Raw genomic sequence first — 14,548 nt, forward strand, 5'->3', positions numbered from 1 at the left:
CACGGCTCATAAACAGCAGGGTTGGGCTTTGAAGGGGGTCGCCTGACTCCAAGGTCTTTTTTTTTTTTTAACTGATTTTGGTCTAGATTAATCTTCACTACACCAACTCATCAGAAATCTTCAAGGGCTGCTCATTGCCCAGAGCTGTGGCCTCCATACTTTTTTGATCTTGCATCCATATAAGTAAAACATTTTGAGCATATTCTTCATTATATGTCCATTTTAATTATCCACAAATTATTTGCATGAACTTATGTATTCTTGTATTATGTACATTAGAAAGCATTCAAATATGGTCTGTATATGAGAGAAATATATCAAGAGCAGTCTCTAGTATTTCCTCCCCACCTTGGGGAATCAGCCTGTGTGTGCCTCTGCGGTACACATCCATCCTCACCTTGGGGACAGCTGGCCTGGAGGATGAAGTGGCAGCCTCTGGGCCTGATGCTGGGTGTTCTGTCATCTAAAGCCCTCAGCAGATTTCTTTCTTCTGCCCCGCAGATCAAAGTCAGGGGACCAAATGGGCCCCAGTCATTCTCAACGCCACTTCTGCACCCATGCTTCCTCCGCATCTCCATTTCCCTGTCCCTCTTGCTAAGTCTTCCATACTGTATGAACCCAAACCCAAACCCCAGTTTCTGTGCAAAGCCCTCCTCTCCCCCCTAGACTCAGACATTTGTACCAGTCATTCGCCTCCGAACCTCAGCCTGCCTGCATCACCATTAAATTATCCTGCCTGGCTTGTCTCACCTTGCTGAGTACTTGATGCAAGTAGCACTGTTATTACTTCCATTTGGTAGCCAGGGAAACCGAGGCTCAGAGAAGCCAAGTAATTTCCTCAGAGTCACACAGGAAGCGACAGCACCCACCTCTGGAGCCTGAGCTCTGCTTCTGCACCAAGCTACGTAAAGCAAAGATGATCTTTTACATTGTTGTTTATTTTCCCCAGCAACCAGCATGTGCATCAGGCAAAGTGCTGAATGAATGATTGTTTGAATGCATGAATGAATTGCATAGGCCACCACTAAAAAAGACCTTGGTGGAGGAGAAAGGGCCTACTTGATTCTTCCTACAGAATGTATTGATTCCTGTACTTGAAGAATCCTGGTTAAGACTTCAAGCTTCAGGCATGCGGTGCTGAATCTGGGCACTCCGATGTCATCAACAGAATTTGGTGTCTCCAGTTCCTGGCTTGACCATCCTCTGTGTTGACTGAGTCCTCAGACAGGCTCCCCTGGCAACTCCAGGGTCATGCCCTACAAACCTAGCCATCCCAGCAAGAGGAAAGGGTGTATGATGGCTCACTGCACCAGCTTAGGCCATAGGCCTGTCCTGGATCCCATTTCTGTGGCCCAAGGGTTGGGATGAACGGTTAGTTCCTGATCTCTGCAGTAGGGAGTGTGGGTTGCTCCATACAGACAATGAGAGTTGAGGTGGAGCTGGGGATGGATGCCGTAACCAGGGGAACAAAGAGGTGTGAGTCTCAAGTGTTCGCTTGGCTTTGTCTCCTGAAGGACCTGGTGGATTGGCAGAAGCCCCTCCTGTGGCAGGTCGGACACTTGGGAGAGAAGTACGATGAGTGGGTCCACCAGCCGGTGTCCAGGCCCATCCGCCTCTTCCACTCAGATTTTGTCGAGGCCCTCAGCAAGACCGTCTGGTGAGTCCTGCTCTGGGGTCATGGTGGGCTGTCCCCTCTCCTGATGGTGCCAGCCAGATGCGAAGGGGAAGGGTCCGTCCCTGGAGCCCAGAGTGGTACTGCAAGTTCTTGGCAACGGTGGAACATGTCATGGGCATAATCTATTCCTGTGCATGGTTTTTTCCACCGAGTGGCAACCCAACATGTAGCCAGAAGCTGCTTTGAATGTCCCTCCTGTTCTGTTTCAGACTCCTATGAGGCGTTTTTAGCCTCTGCTGCCCAAGAAGACAATGGCACCCCACTCCAGCACTCTTGCCTGGAAAATCCCATGGACAGAGGAGCCTGGTAGGCTTCAGTCCATGGGGTCGCAAAGAGTTGGACACGACTGAGCGACTTCGCTTTCACTTTTCACTTTCATGCATTGGAGGAGGAAATGGCAACCCACTCCAGTGTTCTTGCCTGGAGAATCCCAGGGATGGCGGAGCCTGGTGGGCTGCCGTCTATGGGGTCGCACAGAGTCGGACACAACTGAAGCGACTTAGCAGCAGCAGCAGCAGCAGCCTTTGGGGGGCTGTTTTGCCTGCAATTGCCTCCTCTGCCATGAGAGGGCAGCACCTATACAACTGCACTGTCAGTAGCCACAGGGATTCTTTTTGTTTTCCGTTCCAGTAACTCAGAGACTGAGGGAGATAGACTCAGAGCTGCTCTCTTCTTTCCTCCTCCTGCCCCCTCCCCACCCCCGCAGCAGTGTCCCTTTGACAGCAGGTCTCCATGTGCTCTCTGCACCTGCTTTAGTTCCTTCTCGTCCCCCCTCTAGTGGAGAGGTATGTCTCTCGGGAAGCTGGGCCGTCTCAGGCTGCTGTGCATGTATCTCTCTCACCCTGATGGTCTTCCTGCAGGTACAGCGTCCCCATCATCTGGATCCCCCTGGTCCTGTACTGCAGTTGGTCCTACTACGGCGCCTTTGCCCAGGGCAACGTCCAGCTCTTGGCGCCCTTCGCCACAGGTGATGTCTGGTCTTCCTGCTGTGCAGCTCCCGTGGCTCCTGGGGGCGTGGACCTTGGTGCTCTCCCTGCTCCTGAGTTTCTGAGACCTTAGAACCCTGAACCACATCACAAGCATTTTAAAATGAGGTCTATCTGTAGAAATACTCTTCCGAAAGAAAGGTCAGACTTCCCCACCCTCCAAAAGAGGAATTAAAAAAAAAAAAAAGCCACACATTAAATTAAATCATTTCATCAAGTGGTATAGCAATAAAGAAGGGGATTTCCATTGAGTCAAAGAATAGAAAAAGTATGACCTGGTGTTGTTTGTCAGGAAACTAAATGAAGTCATTTCACCAGGTAGGACAGCAGAGCTGAACTCAGAATGGTTCACGAACAAAACGGAGATTAGAACCTAGAGGAGAAAGATTGGAAACAAAGATCAGATCCGAGGCGTCCTAGTGTTCCCCGGGCAAAGGGCCATCAGCAGAAGCCTGACTCCAGTAACCTCTGCTGAGCACTCACCACATGCCTGGGACTTGCCAGGGACCATCTCATTTAACCCTCCCAACAGCCTGCAAGCAAGGGACTTATCATTACACCTTTTTAGAGATAAAGAAATGGAACCTTAAGAAGTTAAACAAGCAGGTTAGTTTCACGTGGCTAGGATGTAGCTGCCAGGTGTCACCCAGGCAGGCAGGGGAGAGAGAGAAGAGCCTGTGAGGCTGAGTCTCAGGGCAGCACCGTGTGGGCATGGCCTCTGCTGTCAGCCTGCCTCACCAGTTCATCACCTACCTCAGGCCTCCAGGTCCGGACCACCTGCCCAGGTAACCTGCCCATCCTGGCAGAGTCCGCCTTGGGAAAGTGCTCGCCCATGCTGAGTGGCTCAGACAGAAGGCAGGAGTGGGGGACAGGTGGAAGAAGCACCTCTCCTGATCACACGCCACGTTCCTGACCATGAACCGCTGAACCCCTGTGTGCGCCAGATGCAAGCTCCTTCTGTCCACGCTCCAGGGCTCTCTCCTGCCCACCTCCTCCAGGAGGACAAGTTGAGGGCTGAACGGTCTAGATGAGAGGGGCCACAGCCACAGTGCGGGGAGCCCCAGTTTTCCCACCTGGTCCAGGATGGGGTGGGGCTGAGCCAACTGTAGGAAGTCCCCCAGAGCTAAGGCTGCTCCCAGACACCAAGGGTTAATGTGTGCACCCCTCAAGCCAAGGTTACCCACTTCTGCCCACGCTGAATAGCTCAGGCACAGCACAGGGCTTGTTGCTCAGACGGCCTGCTCACTGAATCGCCCACTGTTTCTGCCCAGCGCTCCCCGAACAATCACCAACAGTGGCGGGCCCGACAGGGCTGGGGCCAGAGGGAGAAGGGAACGCCGGAGCTTTGGCCCAGGTCCCTCTGCAGGAGTCCTCGGGAGATGCCACTCGGTACCAGCTCCGGCCTGATGGGCCGACAGGGGTGGTGCTGGGGTGAGGGGGCGGGCAGAACCTTGACCTATAGGAGGCAACTCTGGTGCAAGGCTGGGCGGGTGATTTGACGGTGCTGCGGAGAGCTGAAATGTGCCAATAAAGGTCCAGTGTAGGGTTAGTGGGCTTGTGACCAGGATGCCAGCAATGGTGGCAAGAGAGCCGCACATGCCTCCCTCACCCCCGGCTTGCCAGGCAAGGCCCAGGCCCAGGCAGGGAAAACAGAGCCACGAAGTGAGGCGAATGGAGACTCGGCAGGGTCCCAGCACAGCTCCTGGACAAGAGATAGGCTGCAGGAAATGCAGGAACTCAGGGTGCCAAGGAACAGTGGGAGCCACGCGCAGGCAGCAGTTTAAGGCTGAAACTCGCAGCTGCACGTGTGTGAAAATGCTTTGGAAAGCAGAGAGGGTCTTCACCTCCCAGCTGGCCCCCAGCACGGTTCCTGGAGGTGCGTTAGAGTGGGTGCCAAGGAACATCCTAGGCAGGGATTGTGGTGGGAGCCCCAGCAAAGGTCAGGACCACAGCCTGGGGCCAGGGAATGCTTTTGTATGTCCAGTCCTTTCCGAGAAGTGAGCTACGCAGCAAGAAAGGACTCTTGCACTTTAGGAGGGAAACTCCTCCCCCAACCAGGGACCCTCCAGAGCCCTGCAAGAACTGAGAAAATGCCGCCCGGGGAGGACTGTGGCTGGATGTATTTGGCAGATAACATTTAAAGATCATAGCAGCGACCTGTAACATATGAAGAGTGTTATTTATTATGATATGTTCATACACAGTATATTATTCTTACATGTAAGTGAAGTGAAAGTGAAGGCGCTCAGTCATGTCTGACTCTTTACGACCCCATGGACTGTAGCCCACTTGGCTCCTCCGAGATACATACTTATCACACTGCCAGGTATTATATTCCCTGTGTTCTAGCAATAGCCCTTCACAGGTGGTAGGATATTTTACTGTTGAGAAAGCACGTAGATAGTACAGGGCGGAGACCTGAACCCTGCCCTTCAGCAGGGTGTCCTGAAGGACCCTGGAAGTGGCCAGCCGTCCCTCAGAGGGGGACCTGGTCAGCCAGAGCCGCCCAGCAAGGCAGCGCTGACAGGCAAGTGTCAGCCTGGGTGTGGACACCGCAGGCCCTGCTGATGAGAGACATCAGAGCAGCTTACCACCTGATTTGAGAGAGACGGGTCCTTGGGGGGTTGAATCTTGGCTGAGTTATGTGTTAGTTTCCAGGTGAGGCATGAAAAATCCTTCTTAGTTTAGAGACTTATTTGGAACCGTTTGTCATAGTGGCCCGGAATCTGGTCCAGAGAGCTGGAAAGTCACCTCTCCTCCCCACCACCTTCCTGGGCTCTCTCCTTCCGCAGTGATTCCCTGTGGCCATTCACACTGGGCACAGCCCTTCAGAACTGTTTCCTTAAACAGAACCAGAGGCTGCCTTTGGAACAGCACAGGTCAAATCTTATCCATGTCCAGCCCTCTAGAGAGGCGTGGGTTGGCCCATGAGTCTCCCACAAGTGTCTGAGCATCTGCTGTGTTAAGGGCACAGGAGACAGAACAGAATACCCTCTCTGCCCATGAAATACCCTCTCTGCTCATAACCCAGTGGGGGTGAAAGAGTGAAACAGAAAGGATGATGTGGAAGGCCTTGCTCAAACCCCGCCCAGGTCAGGGCAAAGGGCATCTGCAGCGATTTCGTACCGGAGGAAGGGAGGGAGAGGATTCCAGTGAAGGAAAGATGTGTGGGGAGGGGAGTGTGGGGAGGGGAGGGGAGCGTGGTTCAGTGGACTCCAGACGGGGTGGCGGGGAGATGAGGCAGGGATGATGTGGACAGGGCTGGTCTCAAGGGACCCTGAGTGCCAGGCTCGGGGGCTGGACTTTACTTGAGAATGAGGTACCAGAAGAGGGTTTTAGCAGCACGTAGGGGCAGAGAGTTGGAGCAGGAAGCTTCTGTGGGGTGCTGGTAAGGTCATGGGGGAGTCAGAGCGGTGAACTGACCCAAGAGATGTTTTTTAACTGAGATGAGATACATACAGAATTAACCATTTTGAAGTGAATGATTCAGTCCACCACTCTGTCTAGTTCCAAAATGTTTTCGTCACCCCAGAAGGAACCCCATTCCCCTGAGCAGCTGCTCCTCATTCCCCCTCCTCCAGCCCCGACAGCCAGCGACCTGCTTCTCTGTACACTTGCCTTTTCAGGACGTGCCATGTAAATGGTCTTTTGTGTCTGGCTTTTTTTTTTAACTTTATCTATCAAAAGATATTAAGGAGAGGGAGCTGACAGAGCTTGGTGACACAGATTGGACATGGGAGAGAGGAATAAGTCAAGGCTTTGGTAATGTGTGGAGTCATTAACCTCCCCCTGGGGTGCGGTTGGGTGGGAAGGAAGAAGAGGATGATTAGCTTCATTTGGAAGCTGCTGACCTTGCAGGCGGGGCTGTGCACAGCTGTGTGGAGATGGCCAGTAGCAAGTGGCTATCCAGGGCTGGGCTGGAGACACAGATATGGGGGTTGTCAACAGGTGGGTGTGACTGACATCCTAGATCAAACGGGGGCATTTGAGAGCGGAGGGTCAAGGTTTTGACCCTGGAGACAGAGACAGTTTCCACAGTGGAGCCTGACAGAGGGCCCCTAGAGAAGAGGCGAGGGCATTCCCTGGAGGCCCAGTGGTTGGGACTCTGCACTCTCACTGCCGAAGGCCCAGGTTCAATCCCTAGTTGAGGAACTAAAAATCCCACAAGCTCCATGGCAGAAAAAAAAGGAAAGAAAGAAAAGGAAAAGGGGAAAAAAGGTGGGAAGAGAAGAGCCAAGCGTTCCAGTAGGCAGGGAGTGGAGCTCTGTGCTCAGGTCGTGTTGCTCCCAGCGCTCTGCGAATCTGAAAAGTCGGGGATCTGCCCCAGAAGGACGCACACAGGTGCACTGTTTGGAATACCATGTCAACAGGTTCACTCTGAAATCCAACCAGGGACTCTCTGGGCGTTCCTAAACCTCAGGCTGGGAACTTCTGTGGTTACAGGTTCAAAAATAGAGTGGTCACCAGCATCATATGCCACAGCCAATTTTAGAGATGAATTGAAAAAATTACTTTGATCTGCCAAGAAATACATCACAAATGGCTTTCATAGTTCTTTGAAGAAGGCAGACTTTAGAGGCTTGAGCGAATGGAAAGAGGTGAAGTAGACTTAAGTCTAACTGACCTTTTCAGGGGGTTTGGCTATGAAGGGACTGCGTCTATGACGAGAAAGTCTTAAATATGAGCAGAAGAGCAGCGGAGGAGAAGCTGAAGATGCCCAGAGGAGTTGCATGAAGGGGGTGGTAGGGGGCAGACTGAGGGTGAGCTGGTCAGTAATGTAATAAGTTGTCTGTACTTCCACACCCTCAGTGACAAGGGCAATGCCAGCACTTCATCAAGTTGGAGTGAGACGAACGTGATGTGTAAAGCACTTGAGTGGCGCCTGGCATGTAGGGGCTGGTGAATACACATTTGCTGCTGCTGCTGCTATTACCATTGCCAATCACCATCCAGGGCCCAGGCACCCGAGTGCACACTTCTTCTCGGAGGAGCACGAAGTTACAGGGTTGAAGCATAATCAGGGCTGGTTGAAGGTGGACGCTTATGGAGGAGCCATTCTCCCCCTTCCTTTCTTCTACCCCAAGGAGTCTTTTTCGTGTGAAGTAGGAGGCTGGATGGGAGGGAAAGGGGGTGTTTGACGGCAGTGAGGAGGGAGCTGGGCCTGCAGACAGGAAAGGATCTCCAGGCAGTGTCTGAGGCCTAGCTGAGGTTGAAGGCACCAGACTCATGGCTACACACGGCTCCTCCTCCATCTTCAGCGGCTTGGGTCTGGGGTGGAGAGACAGACTTTTGTGCTCATCCAGGCTTGGGAGGTCATGGGGGCAGCTGAAGTCAAGGTTAGCTTTAGAAAATAGTTTGGTGGTGCCCCCAAAGTTAAACATAGTTGCAGTAAAGTCCCAGAAATTCTACTCCCAGGCGTATACCCAAGACAACTAAAAACACGACTGTTCATAGCAGCATTATTCAGAATAGCCAAAAAAAAGAGAAACATCCCAGCTGTCCATCAGCTGGTGAGTGGATAAACAATTATGGTGCATCCATATTAACAAGGAATGAAGTTCTAATACATGCTACAAATGAATGAACCTTAAAAATATTGTAAACAAAAGAAGCCAGTCACAAAAGACCACATATTGTGTGATTCCATTGGTATGACGGGTCCAGAATCAGAAAATACGATAGAAAGTAAATTAGAGGTTTCCTGGCTCTGGGAAATGACAAAGGTTGGAATGACTGTTGACAAGTAAAGGGTTTCTTTCTGGGTGATGAAAAGGCTCTAAAATTGTGGTGATGGTTGTGCAACTGTAGATATACCAAATATCACTGAACTGTACACTTGAAAGTAGTGAATTGTAAGATATGTGAGTTATATTTCAATAAAGCTGCCACTTTTTTAAAGAGAAAGTATAACCAAAGCAGTGGCTAGTGGAGAAAAGAAGTCAAACTCAGAGGGTGATGGTAGACCTGAAGAAACAGTGAGAGCTGAAGTCCCTGTGAGGTTAGAGAATCAGTGAAGTGGAGAAAAGGAACAAAGGCCGTGCGGACTGCAGGCTCTCCTCCAGGAGCTGGGCGCGGGGGCCTCACTTGATGATGATGACATCACTCCAGTCTTCTGGTCTCCAGGCTAATCATCTTCCGTTTTTTCACATCTCCCTCATATGCTATGGTTTTAGATGTTCTCAATGAACCTTTCTCTCCTTGGGTTTTCCTGACCCTCTTGGCCCCCCAGTCCCATCTTCCCTTGGAAGATGGTTGTTAACATCTTCCATCAACAGCCCCCAGATCTGCTGGCTTCATCAGGATCACCCTGCCCTCTCCTCCATGCCACTGAAGCAAGGTCAGTCTTTTCTGGTGTCAGTCCATTTGGGCTGCCGTAACAAAATAGCATAGACTAGGTGGCTTGTAAACAACAAATTGATTGCTTATGATTCTAGAGGCTGGAAGTCTGAGATCAGGGTGCCAGCATAGTCAGGCGAGAGCCCTCTTCTAGGTCAAAGACTCCTTGAATACTTGTATGTCGAAAAGGGGAGGATTCTCTCGAGCCTCTTTTATAAGGGAATTAGTCCTGTTCACCTGATGACCTGAGCACCTCTCATCACCTTGGAGGTTAGGTTTCAGCATGTGAATTTGAGAGAGCACACGCAGACCATAGCACCAGGCAGGGGTCCAGCGTTGGCCGTGGCTGTTCCTCTTACGGTCCCTTTAAGGAAGATCTCAGATCTCTAGTCGTATCTTACCGTGATACCAAAGTCAGACAAAAATACCACAAGAAAGAAAACTCCAGAGCAGTTATCACTCATGGATCAAGATGCAGCAGTCGTCAACAGAATACTAGAAGACTGAATCATATTAAAGCATTATGCACCATGACGAAATGGGATTTATTCCTGGAACGCAAGGGTGGTTCAATACCTGAAATCAATGGGATCCACCACATTAGTCATCCTCTGACAGGACTCCTCATAAATAAGCCCACACACATCCTCACAGTCTCCCTCCTGTTTTGACTGTCGGGCCCCAGTGGTGGGGTTGGGCTCTGCAGCTGTGGGCAGCCCCCAAGGTGACCGGGCTGGGCCTCTGGGGCCTCCAGCCCCTGACCTCCCTGTCTTGCACCTGATGCAGAGTACTCAGTGGCCATGCCCGAGTCAGCGTTCCCGGGCCTCTTCCTGCTGGGGCTGTTCCTCTGGAGCCTCCTGGAGTACCTCATCCATCGCTTCCTGTTCCACATGAAGCCGCCCAGCGACAGCGCTTACCTCATCATGCTGCACTTCGCCTTGCACGGCCAGCACCACAAGGTGAGCGGTGCAGTGCCCCCTCAGGCTATGCTGCTGACACCCGCCCTCAGGAGCTCCCATCTCGGTGGGGGTTGGGTTGAGGGCGAGGAGAAGTCAGGGGCGTGTGATTGGGTCCAAGCCTGAACCGGCTGTGGACAGAGTGAGCATGCGTGTCCAATGCTAATCCTCACAACAGCTCATTCATTTGCTCGTTCAACAAATGCTCACTGAGCACTCCCTATGTGCCATGTGCTGTTCTGAACATCATCGATCAAAACAGGCCAGAATCACTGACCTTGTGGAGCTTCCCTCTGAAGCGGGTACTGCCGTTCTCCCCGTTTCACAGAGTGGCAGACTGAGGCTTGGGGAAATAAAGGAACTAAGCCATTCACCCAAGGTCACCCTAGCACACCGTCCCCTGTGGATGCCAGAGTCTATACTGTTGGTCATCCACCCACCCTGGGGCTCCTTCAGGGCAACACACAAGGGTCCCGGCAGTCAGGACTGGAAGCCAGGTCTGTCCAGAGGATGTCCCTGCCCCACGCTGTTCCCGTCCTGGCGCAGGGTGCCCACCCTCCCCTTGCCCTCCTTCCCCTTTGACCAGGAGCTGGGGTTCTGGCACAGAGCCCCACAGGTCCTGTTGTTGCTCCGGTCAGTGGGGAGCGGGGCCCACGTCAGTGTAGTGTTCTGTCTCAGTCACCTGATCGCTCGCTGTCTCCTCTTTCAGTCCAGAGAGAGTCTTGGGATACTCGCAGAGTCTCTAAAATTTTACCTCTGCCAGGCCCTTGGCTTGTGAAGCCTCAGGACCAAAGGCTAGGCTCTTTCATGGTCTGGTTCAATGTGACAACACCCACTTGGAGCAAAGAAGGCCACCTGGGGGGGAGACCTGCCTGTTAGCAGCTCCAGGGTCACCCAGCATGTGTGCCTTCATCACCCTCAGGCCTCGAGCTCGATGCCCTGCATGGTCCTTGGGGTGGGGGTGGGGGCTCCTCTCCAAACCTAGCAAGTTCCAGAGCCAGAGTGGCCTCTTGAGCGCAGAGCGGAGCATCTCAGGCAAGCTGCTCCTCCTGTGAGCATCTTGCCCACACCACCCCACCCCCACGTTCCTGGAGCTTTCCAGCTCCTGTCCTGACTTACTGGGGCCGGACAGGCTCTCCAGGGCTTCAGGCTTGGTGGCCTGCCCTCCCCAAGCCGCCGACGGGGCCTGCGCCCTCCCTGGCCCGTCTGGGCCGCTCCAGCCCCTATCCCGAAGGAGTGTCGCCAGCCAGCGAGCGGTGTGTGACCGCAGGCGGGCCCCGGGGCCCCGGGCCGTGTCCTGACGCGTGAGCCTCTGTCCGCAGGCGCCCTTCGACACCTCCCGCCTGGTCTTCCCGCCCGTGCCGGCCTCCCTGGTGATAGCCTTCTTCTACCTGGTGCTACGGCTCATCCTGTCCGCGGCCGTGGCGGGCACTGTGTTTGCGGGGAGCCTCCTGGGCTATGTCATCTACGACCTGACCCACTACTACCTGCACTTCGGCTCCCCTCACAAGGGCTCCTACCTGTACCACCTGAAGGCCCACCATGTCAAGCACCACTTTGCACACCATCGGTCGGGTGAGGACCCACCACGCCACCCCCTCCCCCAGCTGCTCATTTCCCGTCTGACAGCCCCGCTGAGCTTCCAGCCGGGGCCAGCCTGGGTTCTGGGGTTCACAGTCAGAAAGGCAAGCCGGGGACGCCCATCCTAGGCCCTGGAGCAGGGGGCTGTACAGAGACAGAAAAACCAGGAAACCAATACAGAGCAAAGATCATTCCAGAGCAGCGATAAGTGCCAGCAAGAAAAGAAAGCCAGGCGACCGTCAGGAAACCGTGTCAGTGGGAGGGGGTCCCACACTTGCAAATAGAATGCAGTGTGAGTTATAGATGGGATTTTACATTTTCGAGGAGCCACGTTAACAAGTAAAACTAAAGCAGTGAAGTTAATGTAAATAATACACTTTATCAGGCCAAATATAACCGAAATATCATCATTTTAGCATGTGATCAAACACTGTTGGGAATGCCTGGGGGTCCAGTGGTCAGGACTCAGCAGTCTCACTGCTGTGGGCCAAGGTTCCGTCCCTGGCTGGGGAACTGGGATCCCACAAGCCGTGCAGCGTGGCTAAAAAGATTTTTAATGAGAGATTTTACATTCTGTCCTTCTGTTAAGTCTTTGATATCTGGTGTGTATCTTGCACTTTACAAGCTCATCTCCATTCAAGGGCTAAATCTCCATTGGAAATACTTCGTCCATGTTTAGAATTTATAAAATTGACAGTCAAAAAAGTAGATTCACATATATGAACTGCTCCAAATGTGCCTATAGGTTTTCCAATAACTGAACCAAGTTTAGGTTTTTACACTGGAATGTAAGTTAATTATTAATAAAATTAAATAAAATTAGGAATTCAGTTCCTCTGTAGCCCGGGGCCACATTTCCAATGCTCAGGAGTCACATGGGTTAGTGGCTACCCTACTGGAGAGCAGAATGCTAGCTGAAGTGGTCTAGGAAGGCGTCACTACACAGACACCATTAGAGCTGAGACCTAAATTAGGAGAAGCCAGCATCTGACGCCTCGAGAAAGAGCATCCCAGGAGCAATAGGTCCGAAGCCTTGAAGCAGGAATGAACTTGGCATCTTCAGAGAGAAGGAGGCGACTGGACTGTTGGGGGAGAGAGGAAGAGGCAGGCAGCGCCAGGCTCTCCCAGGAAGGCAGGCCAGATAAGAGCCTTGAGGTTCTTCCCACAGCACACCTGGGAGTCTAGGCACGCTGGTACCCTGCTTCTGACCTCTGCCAGGATGGCCCTGGGAGTTAGGAAGGTCGTCGGGGGTGATGTTGAAACTTGCCCACGGGCACGCCCCGCCTGGGCTCCCTCCAAGCAAAGAGATCCCACTCCTCAAGAACGCCTGACCTTCTCCCCATGTCTCCCGCCCTAGGGTTCGGCATCAGCAGCAAACTCTGGGATCACTTTTTCCACACCCTCACTCCGGAAGAGCCCCACCAGAAGACACAGTGACGTCGCCCCGCCCCACCCTCAGCCCTTCCATGGCCACTACCCCAGTCCACCCCGCCCAGATCCTGCAAGGAAGGTTTGCTTGGCTGGACAGCGCGGGCTTTGACCAGCCCTCGGGCTTGGTGGAGGGTCCTGGGGAGACCCTGACCAAGGATGACCCTGAGCCTGCCCTCCTGACCCGGTGCAGGAGTGCCCCGTCTGCTGGGTGGCCTAAGAGCCCTCGGGGACCGGCTCTTCCCTAGAGCACCCCAGCCTTTCCGCCAGCATCCGCCTAGGGCCCCAGCCCCCAGGACTGCTCCAGGAGCCGGCTGGCGGGGACGTTCCTGAGGGGAGTGAAGGCAACTGACCCCTGGGCCCAGGCCTGTGTCTTAGCACCTTGGGCTCCCTAGGAGCTGCCCCCTGCCGCCCTGGAGCTGCTACATGCACAGCGAAGAGGGGGTCTGCGGGGCCCACCTTCCCTTCCTGGAGAGGGTGTGGCAGTTCTGGACTGGAGAACACGGAGATGGATGAAGCGGTCTCAGAAGAGAAAGCATGAAGCCTCTCGCGGCCCACAGCCAGTCCTGGGGCAATGCCTCTGTCCCTGCCAATGACCAACTCCAGCTGTACCGCCAGGTGCCTTGGGCAGAGACACCTCCAGCGTCCACACAGCGGCCCTCAGCTGTCTGTGCAGGTGGGCTCAAGGCTGGAGGGAGCCCCCAGCCCTCTCTTTAGGAACCGGCTCTGCCGTCTCTCCTGGCCTCCAGAATCACAAAGCTTTTCCCCAAAGGAGGGTAAAGAGACCTCTCCGTGTGTGGGAACCCGCTCCCGTCCCCAGGCGTTCTCAGCCTCCCCTTGGCATAGGTGGGCCCCCGCCCGCCTCACTCAGGACCCTTCCAGCCGGTGCCTCCTCAAGCCGAGAAGGAGCCTTGACACGGTGCCTTATCTCCCAGCAACACCGCCTCCCCCCGGGTGTGTTCCCACCCTTTCCTCCTGTAACCAAAACCCTCGATGCCCATAGAGGGTCTTATTTATAAACTATATAAATACCCTTAGTGGGCCCCGGACCAAGTAGCTGCTCAGATTGCCCTTTCTAATCCTACATGTCAAGCTTATGTAAAAAAAAAAAAAAAAAAATTTTTTTGGTCTTAGTTTTGTTTCCTTCTTACCCACAAACCATTACTACTTGAAACTCGACATGTGTAAAGGTTAAAGGGAAGCAGTTGGACCGATCCTGTGATTTGTAGTGTTTACTGCGGAGTTATTTAAAGATTTTGGAATAAATATACAAACTACCATTGTGAAATAAAGGTGTAAATAAATTGTATATTTTGAAAAATAAAAACATTGGAAAAGAAACCACCAAAGATGAGGTGCAAGTTATTGATGGCAACTCACAGATTTAGTCAAGGCCAGGGGGGCGCAGAAGGGTGGGAGGGGGCGGCCAAGGGCCACAGGAAGGAGTATTGGCTTGGTCACTGACCAGCTTGTGCAGATGTGCTGGGGTATAGTTGATGGTAAAAAGCAGACCAATCCTTATCCTCTTCCTGGGTTTCGTTACTGTTTTCCAAGTCCTCATCACTCAGGGTCTGATTCAGTAGTCT

At 53.1% G+C, this 14,548-nt stretch overlaps 1 protein-coding gene across 1 annotated transcript in view; it reads left to right on the top strand.

Moving 5' to 3' along the window:
* Positions 1-14,294, top strand: part of FA2H (fatty acid 2-hydroxylase) — a 54,316-nt gene extending 40,022 nt beyond the window's left edge. The window contains exons 3-7 of the mRNA XM_005894320.3: positions 1,515-1,657; positions 2,536-2,642; positions 9,784-9,956; positions 11,276-11,528; positions 12,892-14,294. Of these exons, the coding sequence (XP_005894382.3) occupies positions 1,515-1,657; positions 2,536-2,642; positions 9,784-9,956; positions 11,276-11,528; positions 12,892-12,971 (756 nt within the window). The 3' untranslated portion in view covers positions 12,972-14,294. The remainder of the gene's footprint in view (positions 1-1,514; positions 1,658-2,535; positions 2,643-9,783; positions 9,957-11,275; positions 11,529-12,891) is intronic.
* The last annotated feature ends 254 nt before the right edge of the window (positions 14,295-14,548 follow it).

Source organism: Bos mutus, chromosome 18 (genome assembly GCF_027580195.1).
Source record: "Bos mutus isolate GX-2022 chromosome 18, NWIPB_WYAK_1.1, whole genome shotgun sequence".
In the NCBI taxonomy this organism is placed as follows: Eukaryota; Metazoa; Chordata; class Mammalia; order Artiodactyla; family Bovidae; genus Bos; species Bos mutus.